Source organism: Eurosta solidaginis, chromosome 4 (genome assembly GCF_040869045.1).
Source record: "Eurosta solidaginis isolate ZX-2024a chromosome 4, ASM4086904v1, whole genome shotgun sequence".
Classification (NCBI taxonomy): Eukaryota; Metazoa; Arthropoda; class Insecta; order Diptera; family Tephritidae; genus Eurosta; species Eurosta solidaginis.
In genome coordinates, this window is record NC_090322.1 from 73,008,586 (window position 1) to 73,023,909 (window position 15,324).

The window sequence follows — 15,324 nt, forward strand, 5'->3', positions numbered from 1 at the left end:
TATGCTCACCCAAGCATTTTGTGCATACTTCCTTTTCCTTGCAGTCAGCCGCTTTGTGATTGAAGCCTTTGCATTTAAAACAACACAATACCTGCACTGCATCATATATTCGGCAACGTTCCCAACCTACATTAAGCCTCTCTCCAGCTAGTACATTTGTGAACGCTTCAACATTCATTTCTATCACAGCATTATAATAGTTTTTCGCGTTCTTTTTCACTTCATATTGCTTAACAATTTTGATGTCCGTTTCACTTAAACAAATGTTTTGTCGTTTAATTCTTTGCACCAGTTCCTCGTCGCTATATTTAAAATTTATACCAGTCACCATGACTGCTGGTTTCACTTTTTTGGGAATCTTAACCTCATAGTTATTTCCCAGATTGTTCTCAATGGCATTTTTTATTTTGTCACGCTCATGGTCATTTTCGCTTTCAACAATAACAACTCCGCTTTGCCTTGCTACTATATTAGTTATTTGCAGCCCTTTAGGATCAACTTTCGAGTTTAGGTCAGTTTTGGTTATTTCTATATTTTGCTTTTTATTCGGCTTGACAATTAGGGGATGATTCTTTCTAATGTCTGGTAACACTTCTTTTTTTTGTCCATCATTTTTTGTTATCGCTGCGTATGACACTTTGGCTTCAACACTATTAACATTTTTCTTTATTTCATTGCACATTTTTTTATTCTCTTTACTTATTTCTTCAATCATTTTCTTATTGTCATCCTTGTTTGTTTTCAACTCATCACAGACCTGCTCGCTGCTTCGCTTGAAGCCTTCAGCAATTTCCCGTATTTTGTTTACTTCTACAACACTCTTTTCGCATGATTCTTGCGCTTTTTGCATTGCCTTAATTCTGTCGCTAAATGCAACTTCCACTGCTTTTAAAACTTGCTTTATTTCTTTTTCATGTTTCTTGAGAGCATTATCAAATTCATTCCTGTACTCAGATAGTTGTTTGCCATTTTTGCTCACTACCATCTGCATGTCTTTTAGAATGTCATCTACGTTATGCACATACTGCACACAATCATTACACATAAATCTAAGCATTTCACATTCGTCTAATTTATTAACACTGTATTGGTCTATGCCAGAGCATTTTGGTGCTAAATGATAATATCTCCCACATACCCCTTCGCAACGAATTTTTGACACTTCTCCACGTATTGTACTTTTGCACTTGTCGCATTTACTCTCCATTTTTTATACAGAATGAATATATGTATATATATGTATCAAACTTTGTAAGTGTATGCGTTTTGCTTTCTTTATTTAGAGTCACTTTCTCGCAAATATATTAAATTTAAAAAATCAAACTTTATTTGGTATAATATTCTTGAAACCAACTTCTGCTTCCGCTTTTTGAGTCTCTGTCTCACACATTATTTATTCTTAAAAAGTATTTGAATATAGTTTTACCATTTTAAAATGTAAAATTCAAGGAGCAGAAATAAACACAACCGTACCGTTTTACCGTTTTTCACATTTTTTCACAAACGGCTGGCTAATTGCTTTGTATGTAGTCATGAGCGTTTCTTTATCTTTTCCCCAGGTACTGCCAGCAAGGGATTTGAGGATTTTGTTACGGCTCTGAATTCTCGGAACAATTGCGGCTGCGTGCTCACCAAAATGTAGATCCTGATCAAACGTCACACCCAAGATTTTGGGGTGTAGGACAGTCGGCAGCGTAGAGCCATCGACGTGGATGTTCAAAATGGTCGACATTTGGGACGTCCATGTTGTAAATAAGGTCGCGGAAGATTTAGTCGGTGATAATGCCAGGTTTCGCGAGGCGAAAAAACTGGAGAGATCAGGGAGGGAGCCGTTTATTTTATTGCATAGCTCATCGATCTGTGGGCCTGGGCCTGTGGCCATTACTGTGCAGTCATCGGCGTAGGAAACGATTGTGACTCCTTCCGGTGGTGAAGGTAGCTTAGATATGTAGAAATTAAACAAAAGTGGGGATAGGACACCACCCTGTGGCACCCCTTGTTTAATTCTCCTTGGCTTTGATGTTTCGTTTCTAAATAGCACCGATGCCTGCCGACCACCCAGATAATTTGCGGTCCACCTTTTAAGACATGGGGGAAGGGTAGACCATTCCAGGTCTTGCAGTAACGAGCCATGGTTGACCGTATCAAAAGCTTTTGATAGGTCTAGCGCTACGAGTACTGTTCTATGGTGGGGGTTTTGATTTAAACCGCAATTTATCTGGGTGCTGATGGCATTTAGCGCGGAGGTAGTGCTATGGAGTTTTCTGAAGCCATGCTGATGGGAGGCTAGTTGCAAATTTGCTTGGAAATAAGGGAGCAAAATGGCTTCGAGCGTCTTTGCTACTGGCGATAGGAGAGATATCGGACGATACGACTCTCCTATGTTAGCTGGTTTACCAGGCTTTAGTAGCGGGACCACCTTGGCCATTCTCCATTTCTCGGGTATGACAAAGGTGGAAAGAGACAGGTTGAAGACCTGCGCTAAATATTTGAAACCCTCTTTCTCTAGGCTTTTAAGCATCGGCATGGCTATGCCGTCTGGGCCCACTGCTTTGGATGGTTTAGCGCGACCAATGGCGTCCTCAACCTCTTTAGCGGTGATGGTGATTGGTGACGCGCTGAATTTGTGTTTATGTGCGTGTCTGTTGGCCCTCCGTCTAACTTTGTCGACCGTAGAATGCATTATATATTGTCGGCAGAAAGCGCTCGCGCATTTTTTCGCATCCGACAGCACTTTGTCGCCAAAGGCGATGGAAACTTTGTCTTTGTGCTTAGTCGGATTCGATAGGGACTTTACGGTGGACCAAAGTTTACCCACACCGGTAGAGAGGTTACAACCTCTTAGGTGCTCCTCCCATTTCGCCCGCTTGTGTTCATCCACAAGCAATCTGATGCGTTGGTTTATATCCCTTATTTGGGGGTCGCCTGGATCAAGCTGCCTTATAAGGTCACGTTCTCTCGCTAAGTTTGCGGCCTCCGCCGGGAAGTGGGGCCGGATTTCGGGAATTCCCCCGGCGGGAATGAAACGTGCCGAGGCGGATTCAATGACCTTGCGGAAGGCACGCTCCCCTTGGCGGGCATCAGTCGGGATAGGGAGGGCAGCAAAGAGGTTGTCTGTAAAGGATTTATATTCTTCCCACTTTCCTTTTTTAAAGTTTATGAAAGTGCGTTTTTCGGTGACGATGAAGTCGGCGGTACGCTCGAGCGAAACAAGTATAGGCAGGTGGTCGGATGCCAATGATACCATCGGCTGCCAGTTGACGCAGTTTACGAGTTCTGCGCTCACGATTGAGATATCTGGCGAACTGTGACAGCTTCCTACCATACGTGTGGGGGCGTCTCCGTTTATTGTGCAGAACGTCGTTTCTTCTATTTTATCCGCCAACATCTCGCCCCTACTGTCCGCCCGCAAATTTGAATGCCATAGATCATGATGGGCATTGAAGTCGCCTAAAATAATGCGATTCCAGTGAGTAAGGCTCTGATATTAGGGCGGTATCCACCGGGGCAACAGGTGGCAGGGGGATGTAGATGTTGATGATTTCTAGGTTTGCATCGCCTGACCGGACAGATAGGCCTTGACGTTCTAAGACGTTGTCCCTGCGGTCGATGCCAGGATCAAATATGTGATATTGCACAGAGTGGTGTATTATAAACCCGAGGCCGCCTCCATTTCCGCTCTCGCGATCTTTTCTGTGGACATTATACCCAGAGCAGGTCTGCAATGCAGATCGTGCTGTGAGTTTAGTCTCTTGAATCGCAGCAATGCGGATGTTGTGCCGCTTCATGAAATTGACTATCTCCGTAATCTTCCCAGTTAGTCCATTACAGTTTAACTGCAGAATTCTGAAGGGCATGAGGGGAGACGTCGCCACTCTGGGGGTAAGTGACGGGTGACTACGCCTGGGTTGAGGAAGGCCAGGACGCAATTGCTGTTGTGGCCCTGGGACTGGGCGTCCTTGGGCAAGCATTGGGGTACCCGGATGATTTGGGTTTGCGACCTGGCAACATGGCGCGATGAAACCCGTCGAGGGGTTGCCGTCGCGGAGACCAGAACATCTAGGAAAGTGGCACCACCCAAGGCAGGAGCTGCATTGGGCGGATGTCGCAAACATATATATTCTGTGCTGGCAAACGGTGCAAACGGAGGTAGGGACTAAGAGTCTGGTTCCCTGACCTACACGATTGCTGCCGGAAAAGAGGGGGGGGGGGGGAGAAGACGGGGGCAGGGGCTGTTGCTCAGCATTGCTTCCGACTCTACTACGAAGATTGTAGTTATGAGTGGTAGCAGCTGTTTGAGTTGTTAGCGCCGTAAGGCGCGAGCAGCAGCGGGTACTTGTTGTGGCTTGCTGAGCAGCGGGGCTGCTGGAAGGTAATGGGGGGGCGCTTAGACGTAGACTACGAGGCGCCCTTGGGCATGAACAGCAAGGAGCCACAAAAGATTTATAAAAGTTACGTGGACGTCGGGTTTTGGGATCAAGCCCAGAACAACCTGTCCGATGCAACCATCCCTTACACGAGACACACTGAACAGAGTATGACCGTCCTGAAAAGATTCTTTTCCGGCAGATGCAGCAAAACCATTTCTCAGGACCGGGGTCAGGAGACGGACCCGGATTGGATTCGATACCTTCCCGGAGCAAGAGAATATGGAGCAGTCCTGCTGCAAGGAGCTGCTGGGAGGATGACAATTTGTGGGAGGGACGAAACAAATTAAATGGGGTTACACTGAAATGACAGTCCTTGGTCGGGAAAAATCCCGAGTCGCTCCGGTACATAGAACCGACTACCTTGGGAAGCGCTTCACAGCACCTCATCCTAGTCGACTTCCTTGATGGACCCTAGCAGTGTTCTTGGCTTGAGGGATTAAATCTGGGAATACTCTGGCCATGGTGAGCCCATGAACTCACCCCTACGTCTTGATATTGCGTCGCATTCTTGGAGGATATGGCTGTTTGCTGATCGATTACAAAATCGGCATGTGTTATTCGATAGTATGCCCAGGTTCTGCATACGGCTGTTCAGTCTATAATGCCCTGTAAGAACAGCTCTTGGGATTCTTAGGTTATCTTGCGACAGGTCTATTATTGCCCTGTAGCGACTTGTGCTATAAACTCCAAACAGTATCTTAGATTTTCTGAAACCTGACGTATTGCTCTAGTGTTCTCTCTTTTCCCTCCCTTCTACTAATAAATGCCCCTGTAAGCCAACTGGCAGGAACGCCTCGGGATCGATGGGTGATGCAGTTGCTGCCTCTGTTGTTGTTGTTGTAGCAGTGCTTCACCGCATCCGATAGATGTGACCGATCACAAATTGTCATCAATATCCTCTAACGTGAGTCCAAGGAAACTTGCTGTTTCAACAGGCGTGGACCATAATGAAAAGGGTGCTAGAGGCGTTGGTTCCAAATTACAATTAAAAAGATGGTTGGTTTCATGTGGGGACACATTGCAAGCGGGGCATACATTTTGTATGTCGGGGTTGATTCTGGATAGTTGAAAGTTTAGCCTGTTACAGTATCCAGAACGAAGTTGAGCAAGAGTGACTCGTGTTTCCCTGGGGAGTATGCGTTCCTCTTCCGCAAGTTTTGGGTACTGTTCTTTGGGTACTGGATTCACCGGGCAATTCCTGGCATAAAGGTCCGACGCCTGTTTGTGGAGTTCACCAAGGACCTGCTTGTGTTTTTTTGTTTCATACGGCTGAGTTCTCAGGTGCCGTATTTCCTCAAAGTGCTTACGGAGATGCCTCCTTAAGCCCCTTGGCGGCGTAGGCTCATCAATCAGATGTCTGTTGGGATTCCCAGGTTTCTGGATTTACTTGGTTAGCATTTCATTTCTCTCTCTAATGGGGAGTATTCTCGCCTCATTATGTAGATGGTGTTCTGGGGACATAAGAAGACAGCCCGTTGCGGTTCTGAGAGCAGTATTTTGGCAGGCCTGTAGCTTCTTCCAGTGAGTAGTTTTTAGGCTTGGCGACCATATAGGGGACGCGTAGCATGCAATCGGCTGTCCAATTGCTTTGTATATGGTAATGAGCGTTTCTTTGTATTTTCCCCAAGTACTACCAGCAAGGTATTTGACGTTTTATTGCGGCTCTGTATTTTCGTTACAATTACGGCTGCATGCTCACCAAAATGTAGATCCTGATCGAAACTAGAAAGATCGAGGAGATCTACCTCAGAAACTAATTCATCCATTGAAGGGCCAGGTCCCATTGCCATAATCGTGAAGTCGCCGGCATAGGAAATGATTGTAACTCCTTCTGGTGGGAAGGGAACCTTGATATGTAGAAATGAGATTAGGTGGGGATTGAACACCATCCTGTGGGATCCCCCACTGGAAGAAACTACAGGCCTGCCAAAATACTGCTCTCAGAATCGCCACGGGCTGTCTTCTTATGTCCCCACAACACGATCTGCATAATGAGGCGAGAATACTCCCCATCAGGGAGAGAAATGAGATGCTGACCAAACAGTTTCTGTTGAATACCCAGAAACCTGGGCATCCCAACAGACATCTGATTGACGAACCAGCACCTCCTAGGGGCCTAAGGAGTCATCTCCGTAAGCATTTTGAGGAAATACGGCACCTGAGAACCCAGCCGTATGAAGCGAAAAAACACAAGCAGGTCCTTGGTGAACTCCATAGACAGGCGTCGGACCTTTATGTCGGGAATTGCCCGGTGAATCCAGTACTTGAAGAAAAATATCCAGAACTCGCAGAAGAGGAACGCATACTCCCCAGGGAAACGCGTGTCACTCTTGCTCAACTTCGTTCTGGATACTGTAACAGGTTAAACTCTTACCTATCCAGAATCAACCCCGACATACAAAATGTATGCCCCGCTTGCAATGTGTCCCCACATGACACCAACCATCTCTTTAATTGTAATGTGGAACCAACGCCTCTAACACCCCTTTCCTTTTGGTCCACCCCTGTTGAAACGGCAAGTTTCCTTGGACTCCCGTTAGAGGATATTGATGACAATTTGTGATCGGCCGCGGCTATTAGGTGGGGCGAGCATTGCTACAACAACAACAACAACATCTCCCAGCGGGACCCCCAGGGGGTCAGAATATACCCGCGGTAGGTATGCCTGTCGTAAGAGGCGACTAAAATACCAGATTCAAGGGGCTGTACAGCGCAACCCTTCAGGTTTCCAGCGCAATATATAGCTTCTCCAAACCCAATTGTCAACCTCACCTACCCGCGGCGATTCCTGTTTCACTAACAGACGAGGCTCTGGCGACCCCAAGCTCCTCATGGAACTTAGGGTGGGGAGGGAGGGATGGCCTGATGGTTTAACGTGGCCACATAAATCGTTCCCGAGATGATCGGGCTAGCACCTCCATGGTGCTGTGTTACCGGAGCGTACCGAATCTGTATCCGGCAATGGACCATCACATCGATAACACTCCACAAACCCTTCGGGGAGCAACCCTATCTCTACAACAACAACAACCCTCTTTTTAATTTTCCTTAGCTTTGATATTTCGTCCCTAAATTGAACCGACGCTTGCTAACCATTCAGATAATTAGCAGTCCATCTGTTTAGAAAGGGGGCATGTGTGAGCCTAATATATATGTATGTCTTGGAGTAGCGTGCTGTGTTTGACTGTGTCAAAAGCTTTTGACAAGTCAAGTGGCGCGAGAACCGTCCTGTGATGGTGATATAGTCTATGCCCCATACAAACCGATGGTTCAGATAAGAAGCTTTTCGTCATTTCTGCCCCATTTTAAAAGCTACAAGTTTAAAATTTCATCAAATACTTACGTATACGTCATATGTTGTTCAGATAAGTGATTCATAGCTATGTCATGCAGACCACAATAAACGTGAAACTTTGTATTCTCACACAAATTACCTACTTTTTAATTTAATTTTTATCTAAACATTCCCTTTCTTAGTTCAGCTCCGTTCATGAAAGGTATGTCCCGTCCTTCCTTGTTTTTATTGATGTTGAAGACGACAAAGTTAACAGTGCCCTAAAGTCAAAACTACCACTCATTACAATATTGTTATTTTAATAAGTTTTTTTTTCTATTACGGCATCACCGTAACAATAGTTATAATTCAATACGTATATCCCCTACCAGTACGTTGAAGCGACAAGGATATGATGAAAGCAATAAATATCCTTGTAGGGAATCTCGAAGGAAAGTTCATCCAGGAATCGAATATAAGCTAATCGCTAAGGACACAATTATTCCACTGCCTGGAGTTTTAGAGAACAAAAGTCCCAACATGAGACTTCCTTACTACACTAAAATCCTTTGAATGCCATAAATAATATAAATTGCTGGCTTAATGTATGATTGAAAATCAGAATTAAAATGTATTTATTATATATAATAATCTCGTGTCATGGTTTTACTGGAACAACTCCTTCAGAAAATACTGAACCAGGGCCTGGCGATATCTACCTAAATATGGACCCCGGAGACCATACAGCGAGGGTTTATATACCCTTGCTCTGCTCTGGAGATAGAAAGCTTTATACAAACCAGAGGTTCCACCAAGGATTTTTGTTTTGTTTTAACGATATGGGTTTCAAACGAAAGATATGAACAAATGATGGTTTTTATTTCAATATCTTATTCTGCTCCGGAGGTATTGGCCTAAACTGGGGTCGAGATTAAAGGTAGAGGTAGATGGTAAGGGCAACAGTAGAAACAGAGGCAAACTTAGAAAGGAAAAGGGTAAGAAGACATTAGTGTGATGGAGGGAGACAGAAAATATTAACGTCAGGGTAGGATATTCCCTATTACGGATTCAAAAGCAGGCCTGGCGAATTTCCGATGCGGTCGCCATCTAGAAACAAAAGCTGTAATATTGAACAAACACATCTACCCTATCCACAATTGTCTTTAACTTCATTCGAAAATACCATTCCTAATGTAGTCATTTTTAGCTGATAGATCTTGGTATTAAGGCCCAAAAACGACCTATCGCAAAATAGAATGGTTTCCCAATGGCCCCGGTAACATTGATACAACGCTGAATACTATAACAGAAAAAAAATTAAACTTGTATACTTTATTAAATTAACTGTTTTGTATGCTGTCTTAAAACAGGTACTGTGTTACACGATTGACAAAAATTTAAATTAATTCATATAATTCATTTAAATTTGCTGACTTCATGTATATACATTTATTTATTAGTATATCGACTGCTGAGTGGAATACATCGGCTGCCAGTTCCAAAGCGCCCTATTTCAGAAGCATAGCATCTTCCAAACAAATTCTTAAACAGGACGTTTTCGAACTAGCAGTCGAGGTATTCCACTCAGTAGTCTATATATAGTCTTGTTTTTTGTAACAAAAGTAAATTATCAAATTCAAAATATATTTGTATAAGTATCACAAAATTAAATTCCTCAATTCAATCATTTTAAATTAACATACATCTTTACACACATTCATCACATAATTCAGTTTATAAATTCGCTTACTTGCCTAAAATACTAACGATTATTTTTTTAATACTTAATTTACTCTTAGCCCTTCGAAATAAATAGACTACCACTAAGTTTTTAAATTCATTGCTTATCACATTTTAAATTCATTGTTTTTTTTTTTTTATTTTAAAATTCATTTCCATCTTAATAAAAATTGATCAATTGCTTCAGCTTAAGACTTCCGACCTCCTACTTGAATTTTTCTTTAAGAAAATTTATATGAAGTTTCAGAAATCTTACGAAGACGCAATTATTTTTTCGATCGTGGTATTTACGCTTTTGTGTACTCAGTGCATCTGTTGTAGAAACTTGGGATAGCGTGAGCCTAACGTGTTGTGAAGCACCTGAAAAATGCTGAAATACATTGAATCAAATTCATTTGCTTAAATATATTAGTAATCAACTTGTACGTATGTCACACTTACACTTCAATACTTGTGATAAATATCACAGTCATACAACACCTGAAGGTGATTGTAGAAGCGATCAAAAGCGTGCGCATCTTCGCCTCCAACGCCTTTATTTTTACAGTGGTATCCTGCAAAATCAATATAAAACATAATCAACCTCTTGAATACAAAATTTAGTAAAATAAACATACCAAAAAGCCTCGTGCAAACATATCTTTCAACACGTTCACGTAAGCATACTTCTTTTTCCTGCTATGCTTAAACTCGTCCTTTCGGGCACTATAGTACTGCAACAAAAGAAGCGTCTCCTCCCTCGTCCAACGTTTCCTTGATTCTTTTCTGAAAAAATTTAGTAAATATGAATTATTTAGAATTTTTTATAATATTTACACAAAAATACTTACATTTCTCCTGATGACATTTTGTTTTTTAATTAGGGATGGTAAAACAGACTAAAAAAGTCGATAAAAACTACTTATTGAAACTTGGAAGTACTGATTTTATATTCTACTATTTCATAAGCGACAAAAAAACTTGTCTCTTAGCAGTCTTAAGCGTAAACGGATATACGCGTGTTAAAAACACGGCTAATATATATATATATAAATGTACATGTTGCTACAAAAGCGCGATTGCTTTAATAAAAGCATTTTTAATAAGTAAAAACAATGCAAAAATTAAATGTGAAATATACAAAAATACAATTTAAGTTTATCGTTGCCAATTTATGAAGATATGTATGTGGATTAAGGTTTGGACGTCCATGCCAGAACCATGTTGGAAGCGGCGACCCGCCGTATCGGTCCAAGATTCGAAACTGGACTGTTATGGAAAGAAGACAACGTGCATCTGCCAGACAGCTACGATATGACACTCAAAAGATTAGCGAGTGTAGAGAAATAGATGAATGGTGACACCAGCTTTGCTGCCGCATACAAGCTGATGATTTCATCTTATGTCGAAAAAGGTTATGCTCGTAAACTTTAACAGCGTGATGTGGACTCCATAACGCCATTCACCTGGTACTTACCGCACTTTCCATGACGAACCAGAATAAACTACGAATAGGTTTCGACGCCGCAGCCGAGATCAAAGGTGTTTCATTGAATCGCTATTTATTGAAAGGTCCCCAGGAATACAGGCCTTTGCCGTCAATCCTCTTTCACTTCTGTGAAAAGGAGCAGTGGGCGTATGCGGTAATATAAAGGAGATATTTCACCAGGTGCTGATACGCCCAGAAGATAGAAAAGCACAGAGATTTCTGTGGAGGGATGGTGAAGGCGAACGACAACCAGATACATATGAGATGTGCGTGATGACATTCGGAGCTGCCTGCTCGCCCTGCATCGCACATTACATTAAAACACGAAACGTCCTTTAGCACCAAAGTGAAAACCCATGCACAGCCCGTGCAGTAAAAGCCATTTTGGATCATCATTATATCGACGATTTCGTGGACTGCTTCGACACGTCAGAAGAAGCTATCACAGTTGCCAACCAAGTGAAGTCCATTCACATGGATGCCGGCTTCGAACTCCGTAACTTTACGTCTAGTTCCTCGGGGGTTATCACCGCATTGGGTGGAGTCGACGTCACAAAATCTCTTGTTAACAAAGAAGGTATAAGGCTGGAAAAAGTACTTGGCCTATACTGGCAGCCAAATATAGATTTGCTTCAACTTTACCCTGAAATTCCATAACGTCAGTGAAGCCGTATTTGCAGGTGAACGACGCCCTACTAAGAGGGAGCTCCTAAGTGTGGTCATGTTGGTGTTCGTCCCACTGGGATTTATTACGCACTTTGTCATCGACGCGAAACTCCTTATGCGCGAGGCGTGGTGACAAGAGGCCAGCTGGGATGAGCCGTTGCCCGGCTATGTATCCGAGTTGTGGGAAAAGTGGCGTAATCAATTGCCATCAGTCACCAAATATGCCATTCCTCAGTACTATTTCCATTGAGGTAAGCCAGAAGAGCTACAATTGCACATTTTCGCGGACGCCAGCGAAAACGCATTTGCCGCTTTTGCCTATTGGCGGTCCACAAATGCTCGTGGAGAAATCGAAGTCACCTTCGTCTGCGCTAAGTCCAAGTGCGCACCACTGAAGCCCCCAACACGACTTATGCAATGGGTGAGGGAGGAGCACAACGTAGCCATCGACAAGTACGTCCTCTGTAGTGATTCAAAGTCCGTCGTGAATTAGATACCAAGCAAGCACCGCAGATACAAGCCATTCGTATAACACAGAATGGCAGAAATTTTAGCCGCCACTAAAGTATCCGATTGGGAGTGGATACCTACAACCGAAAATATCGCCGATGAAGCTACACGCATCAACAACAAAGTTGCGTTTGCCCAACCAGCCGTTGGGTCCAGGTATTATGCATTTTTGCGTCAGTCAGAAAACACCAGGCCTTCTGAAGAAGTTCTTCCCACTGATCTGGATGACTGCAATGAAGAATTACGACCGCAATATGCTTTAAACATCGTAAGTTATGACTTTATAAATTTTAATCGCTTCTCATCTCTCAACAGGTTGATAAGAACTACAGCCTGGGTAATCTCGTTTACTAAAATATGCCGACGCCAAGTTGAAATCTTAAGTAGTTGCTACGGATTGACAGCCAGTGATTTGGAAACAGCAATATGCCTTCTATTCGTTACGTCCAAAATGAGTCCTTCAACGCCGAAATACAACAAATAAGCACAGTGCAAAGTATATCACGCCAAAGCTCTTTGCAAAAACTATCGCCGTATCTTGATGAAGAAGGAACTCTGCGTGTACGTGGGTGCATAGATGCTGCTAGCTGGTTGCCAATGGACGTGAGACACCCCTACTAGTAACATTGTATCACCACAAACTTATGGGTCATCAAAATACCGAAGCAACAATATGTTCCAAACGTCGTTTATTTTGGGTACCATGCCTACGAAGCCTTCTACGCAGCGTTATAGCCAGCTGTCCAGTGTGCCGCCTTCGCAAGGCTATACCAGTTCCACCACTCATGGGACCACTCACCATTGACAGGTTGACACCATACGTAAGACCGTTCACATACACGGGCCTCGATTATTTCGGTCCTGTATACGTAACGGTGCGACGCAGTACAGAGAAAAGATGGGTGGCTCTGTTCACATGCCTTACCATACGTGCAGTGCACTTGGAGGTAGACCACGACCTCAGCACGGACTCTTGCATCCGAAACTTCATAAATCGCCGAGGTGTGCCAAAACGCCTGAGATCTGATAACGGAAAAAACTTCGTCGGAACCAACAACGACGCCAAGCGTTTTGACGAAGTGTTCGACTGCACCCAAATACAGGACGAATTGTCAAAACGTGGCATCGAGTGGATCTTCAATTCGCCGCTTAATCCAGCCGAAGGAGGAGCATGGGAACGCATGGTGCGGTCCATAAAGAGGGTATTACAACAGACGATCAAAGAAGTCAAGCCGAGGGAACATACATTTAATTGTTTTTTGATTGAGGCCGAGAATAACGTCGACTACCGTTCTCTTACACATTTGCCAATTGACGCGAAACAGGAACAGCCGTTAACACCAAATGGCTTCTTATTGGGATCGGCTAATACTGCACAAACACCAGGCTCATCCGAAGTCGTAACTGATACACTCGCTATCCGCCAACAATGGCGTATTGCTCGGCAAATTCGTGATAATTTTTGGAAACGCTGGATAGCGGAGTACCTCCCTACTTTAACACGTCGGAAAAAGTGGTGCCAACGTACGCAGCCAGTAAAAAAGGGAGATCTAGTACTCCTATGCGATCCCAACGTTCCGCGAAGATAATGGTGTCGGTGTGTAGTGGAGGAAATTTACCCTGCCCAAGATGGTGAAATTCGTCAAGTTGACGTGCGAACTGTTCAAGGAGTGAAGCGGAGAGCTGTGTCCAAATTGGCCATTCTGCATGTAGTTGTTGGTGAATCGGATTAATTTACGGGGGTGGGAAAGTCGCAGAACGCCTAAACCCCATAAGGCACATTTTCATATTTGTATTTGATTTCATTTGTTTACTTCTTTATCTTTATTGCCTACTCATCATATTCCACATGTACTAAACTGGAATGAATTTGTATGTACATATACATATGTACTTTAACTGTGAAATTGAATTCCATGTATTAATTTGCCATTAAGCGCGTTGTTCCGTTTTGCTTCCTGAAACACGATTCAGTCGTTGGCCAGCAAACCGAGGAAAAACAGCAAAATAATCACACACACACACACACAACTCGCTGCACAACGCACAACAAGCTATATTTGAATTCTAAAGAATATACTGTCTTATTAATAAACATATTGCTTATTATTTGGAAGGTGTGGAACGTTAAATTTGCTCATCCAGGCCAACGACAAGTACTCAGATAAATTGCGGATTAAATCAAAGCCCCCACCATAGGGCAGTACTCATTGCGTTAGACCTGTCAAAAGCTTTTGATACGGTCAACCATGGCACGTTACTGCAAGACCCGGAAGGGTCTCCCCTTCCCCCAAGTCTTAAAAGGTGGACTGCAAATTATCTGTCAGGTCGGCAAGCATCGGTGCAATTCAGGAACGCAACATCCATACCAAGGAGAATTAAACAAGAGGTGTCACAGGATGGTGTCCTATCCCCACTTTTGTTTAAGTTCTACATATCAAAGCTACCTTCACCACCAGAAGGAGGAACTATGGTTTCCTACGCCGATGACTGCACTATAATGGCCACAGGCACAGGCCCACAGATCTATGAGCTTTGTAATAAAATAAACAACTATCTCCCTGATCTCTCCACTTTCTTCGCCTCGCGAAACCAGACATTGTCACCGACTAAATCATCGGCGACCTTATTTACAACATGGACGTCCCAAATGTCGAACATTTTGAACATCCGCGTCAATGGCACCACGCGACCGACTTTCGTGACGTTCGATAAGGATCTACCTTTTGGTGAGCATGCAGCCGCAATTGTACCGAAAGTCCAGAGCCGCAATAAAATCCTAAAATCTTTTGCTGGCAGCATCTGGGATAAAGATAAAGAAACGCCCATTACCACTTACAAAGCAATTGGCAAGCCGAGTGCATGCTACGCGTCCCCGATATAATCGCCAAGTCTAAAGACTACTCACTGGGAAAAGCTGCAGACCTGCCAAAATACCGCCCTCAGAACCGATACTGGTTGTATTCTTATGTCCCCAGAACACCATCCACATAATGAGGCGAGATTACTCCCCATTAGGGAGAGAAATCAAATGCTAACCAAACAGTTTCTGTCGAATACCCAGAAACCTTGGCAATCCAAATAGACATCTGATTGATGAGCTTACACCGCCCAGGGGCTTAAGGGGTCATCTCCGTAAGCATTATGAGGAAATACGGCATCTGAGAACACAGCCGTATGAAGCTAAAAAGCACAAGCAGGTCTTCAGTGAAATCCATAAACAGGCGTCGGACCTC

At 43.5% G+C, this 15,324-nt stretch overlaps 2 protein-coding genes across 5 annotated transcripts; one reads left to right on the top strand and one right to left on the bottom strand.

The window, feature by feature from the left end:
- Window positions 1–9,008: 9,008 nt before the first annotated feature.
- Window positions 9,009–10,349, bottom strand: LOC137248008 (uncharacterized). Of its 3 annotated transcripts, none has more exons than XM_067778906.1 (4): window positions 10,275–10,349; window positions 10,062–10,209; window positions 9,886–9,998; window positions 9,009–9,804 (listed from the first exon to the last, which is right to left on the bottom strand). In XM_067778906.1, exons 1-4 carry the CDS (start codon window positions 10,289–10,291, stop codon window positions 9,786–9,788), a joined length of 297 nt encoding a protein of 98 aa, XP_067635007.1. In that variant the 5' UTR covers window positions 10,292–10,349; the 3' UTR covers window positions 9,009–9,785. The 3 variants fall into 3 exon arrangements, with proteins under 3 accessions (XP_067635007.1, XP_067635006.1, XP_067635008.1); XM_067778905.1 differs by having other exon boundaries at window positions 9,009–9,814; XM_067778907.1 differs by having other exon boundaries at window positions 9,865–9,998.
- A 1,734-nt stretch (window positions 10,350–12,083) lies between these two features.
- On the top strand, window positions 12,084–13,864 carry LOC137248009 (uncharacterized). 2 transcript variants are annotated; one of them, XM_067778908.1, is made up of 2 exons: window positions 12,084–12,356; window positions 12,413–13,864. In XM_067778908.1, the coding sequence occupies exon 2, from the start codon at window positions 12,733–12,735 to the stop codon at window positions 13,675–13,677; it is 945 nt and encodes a 314-aa protein (XP_067635009.1). In that variant the 5' UTR covers window positions 12,084–12,356; window positions 12,413–12,732; the 3' UTR covers window positions 13,678–13,864. The 2 variants fall into 2 exon arrangements, with proteins under 2 accessions (XP_067635009.1, XP_067635010.1); XM_067778909.1 differs by having other exon boundaries at window positions 12,084–12,244; window positions 12,404–13,864.
- The last annotated feature ends 1,460 nt before the right edge of the window (window positions 13,865–15,324 follow it).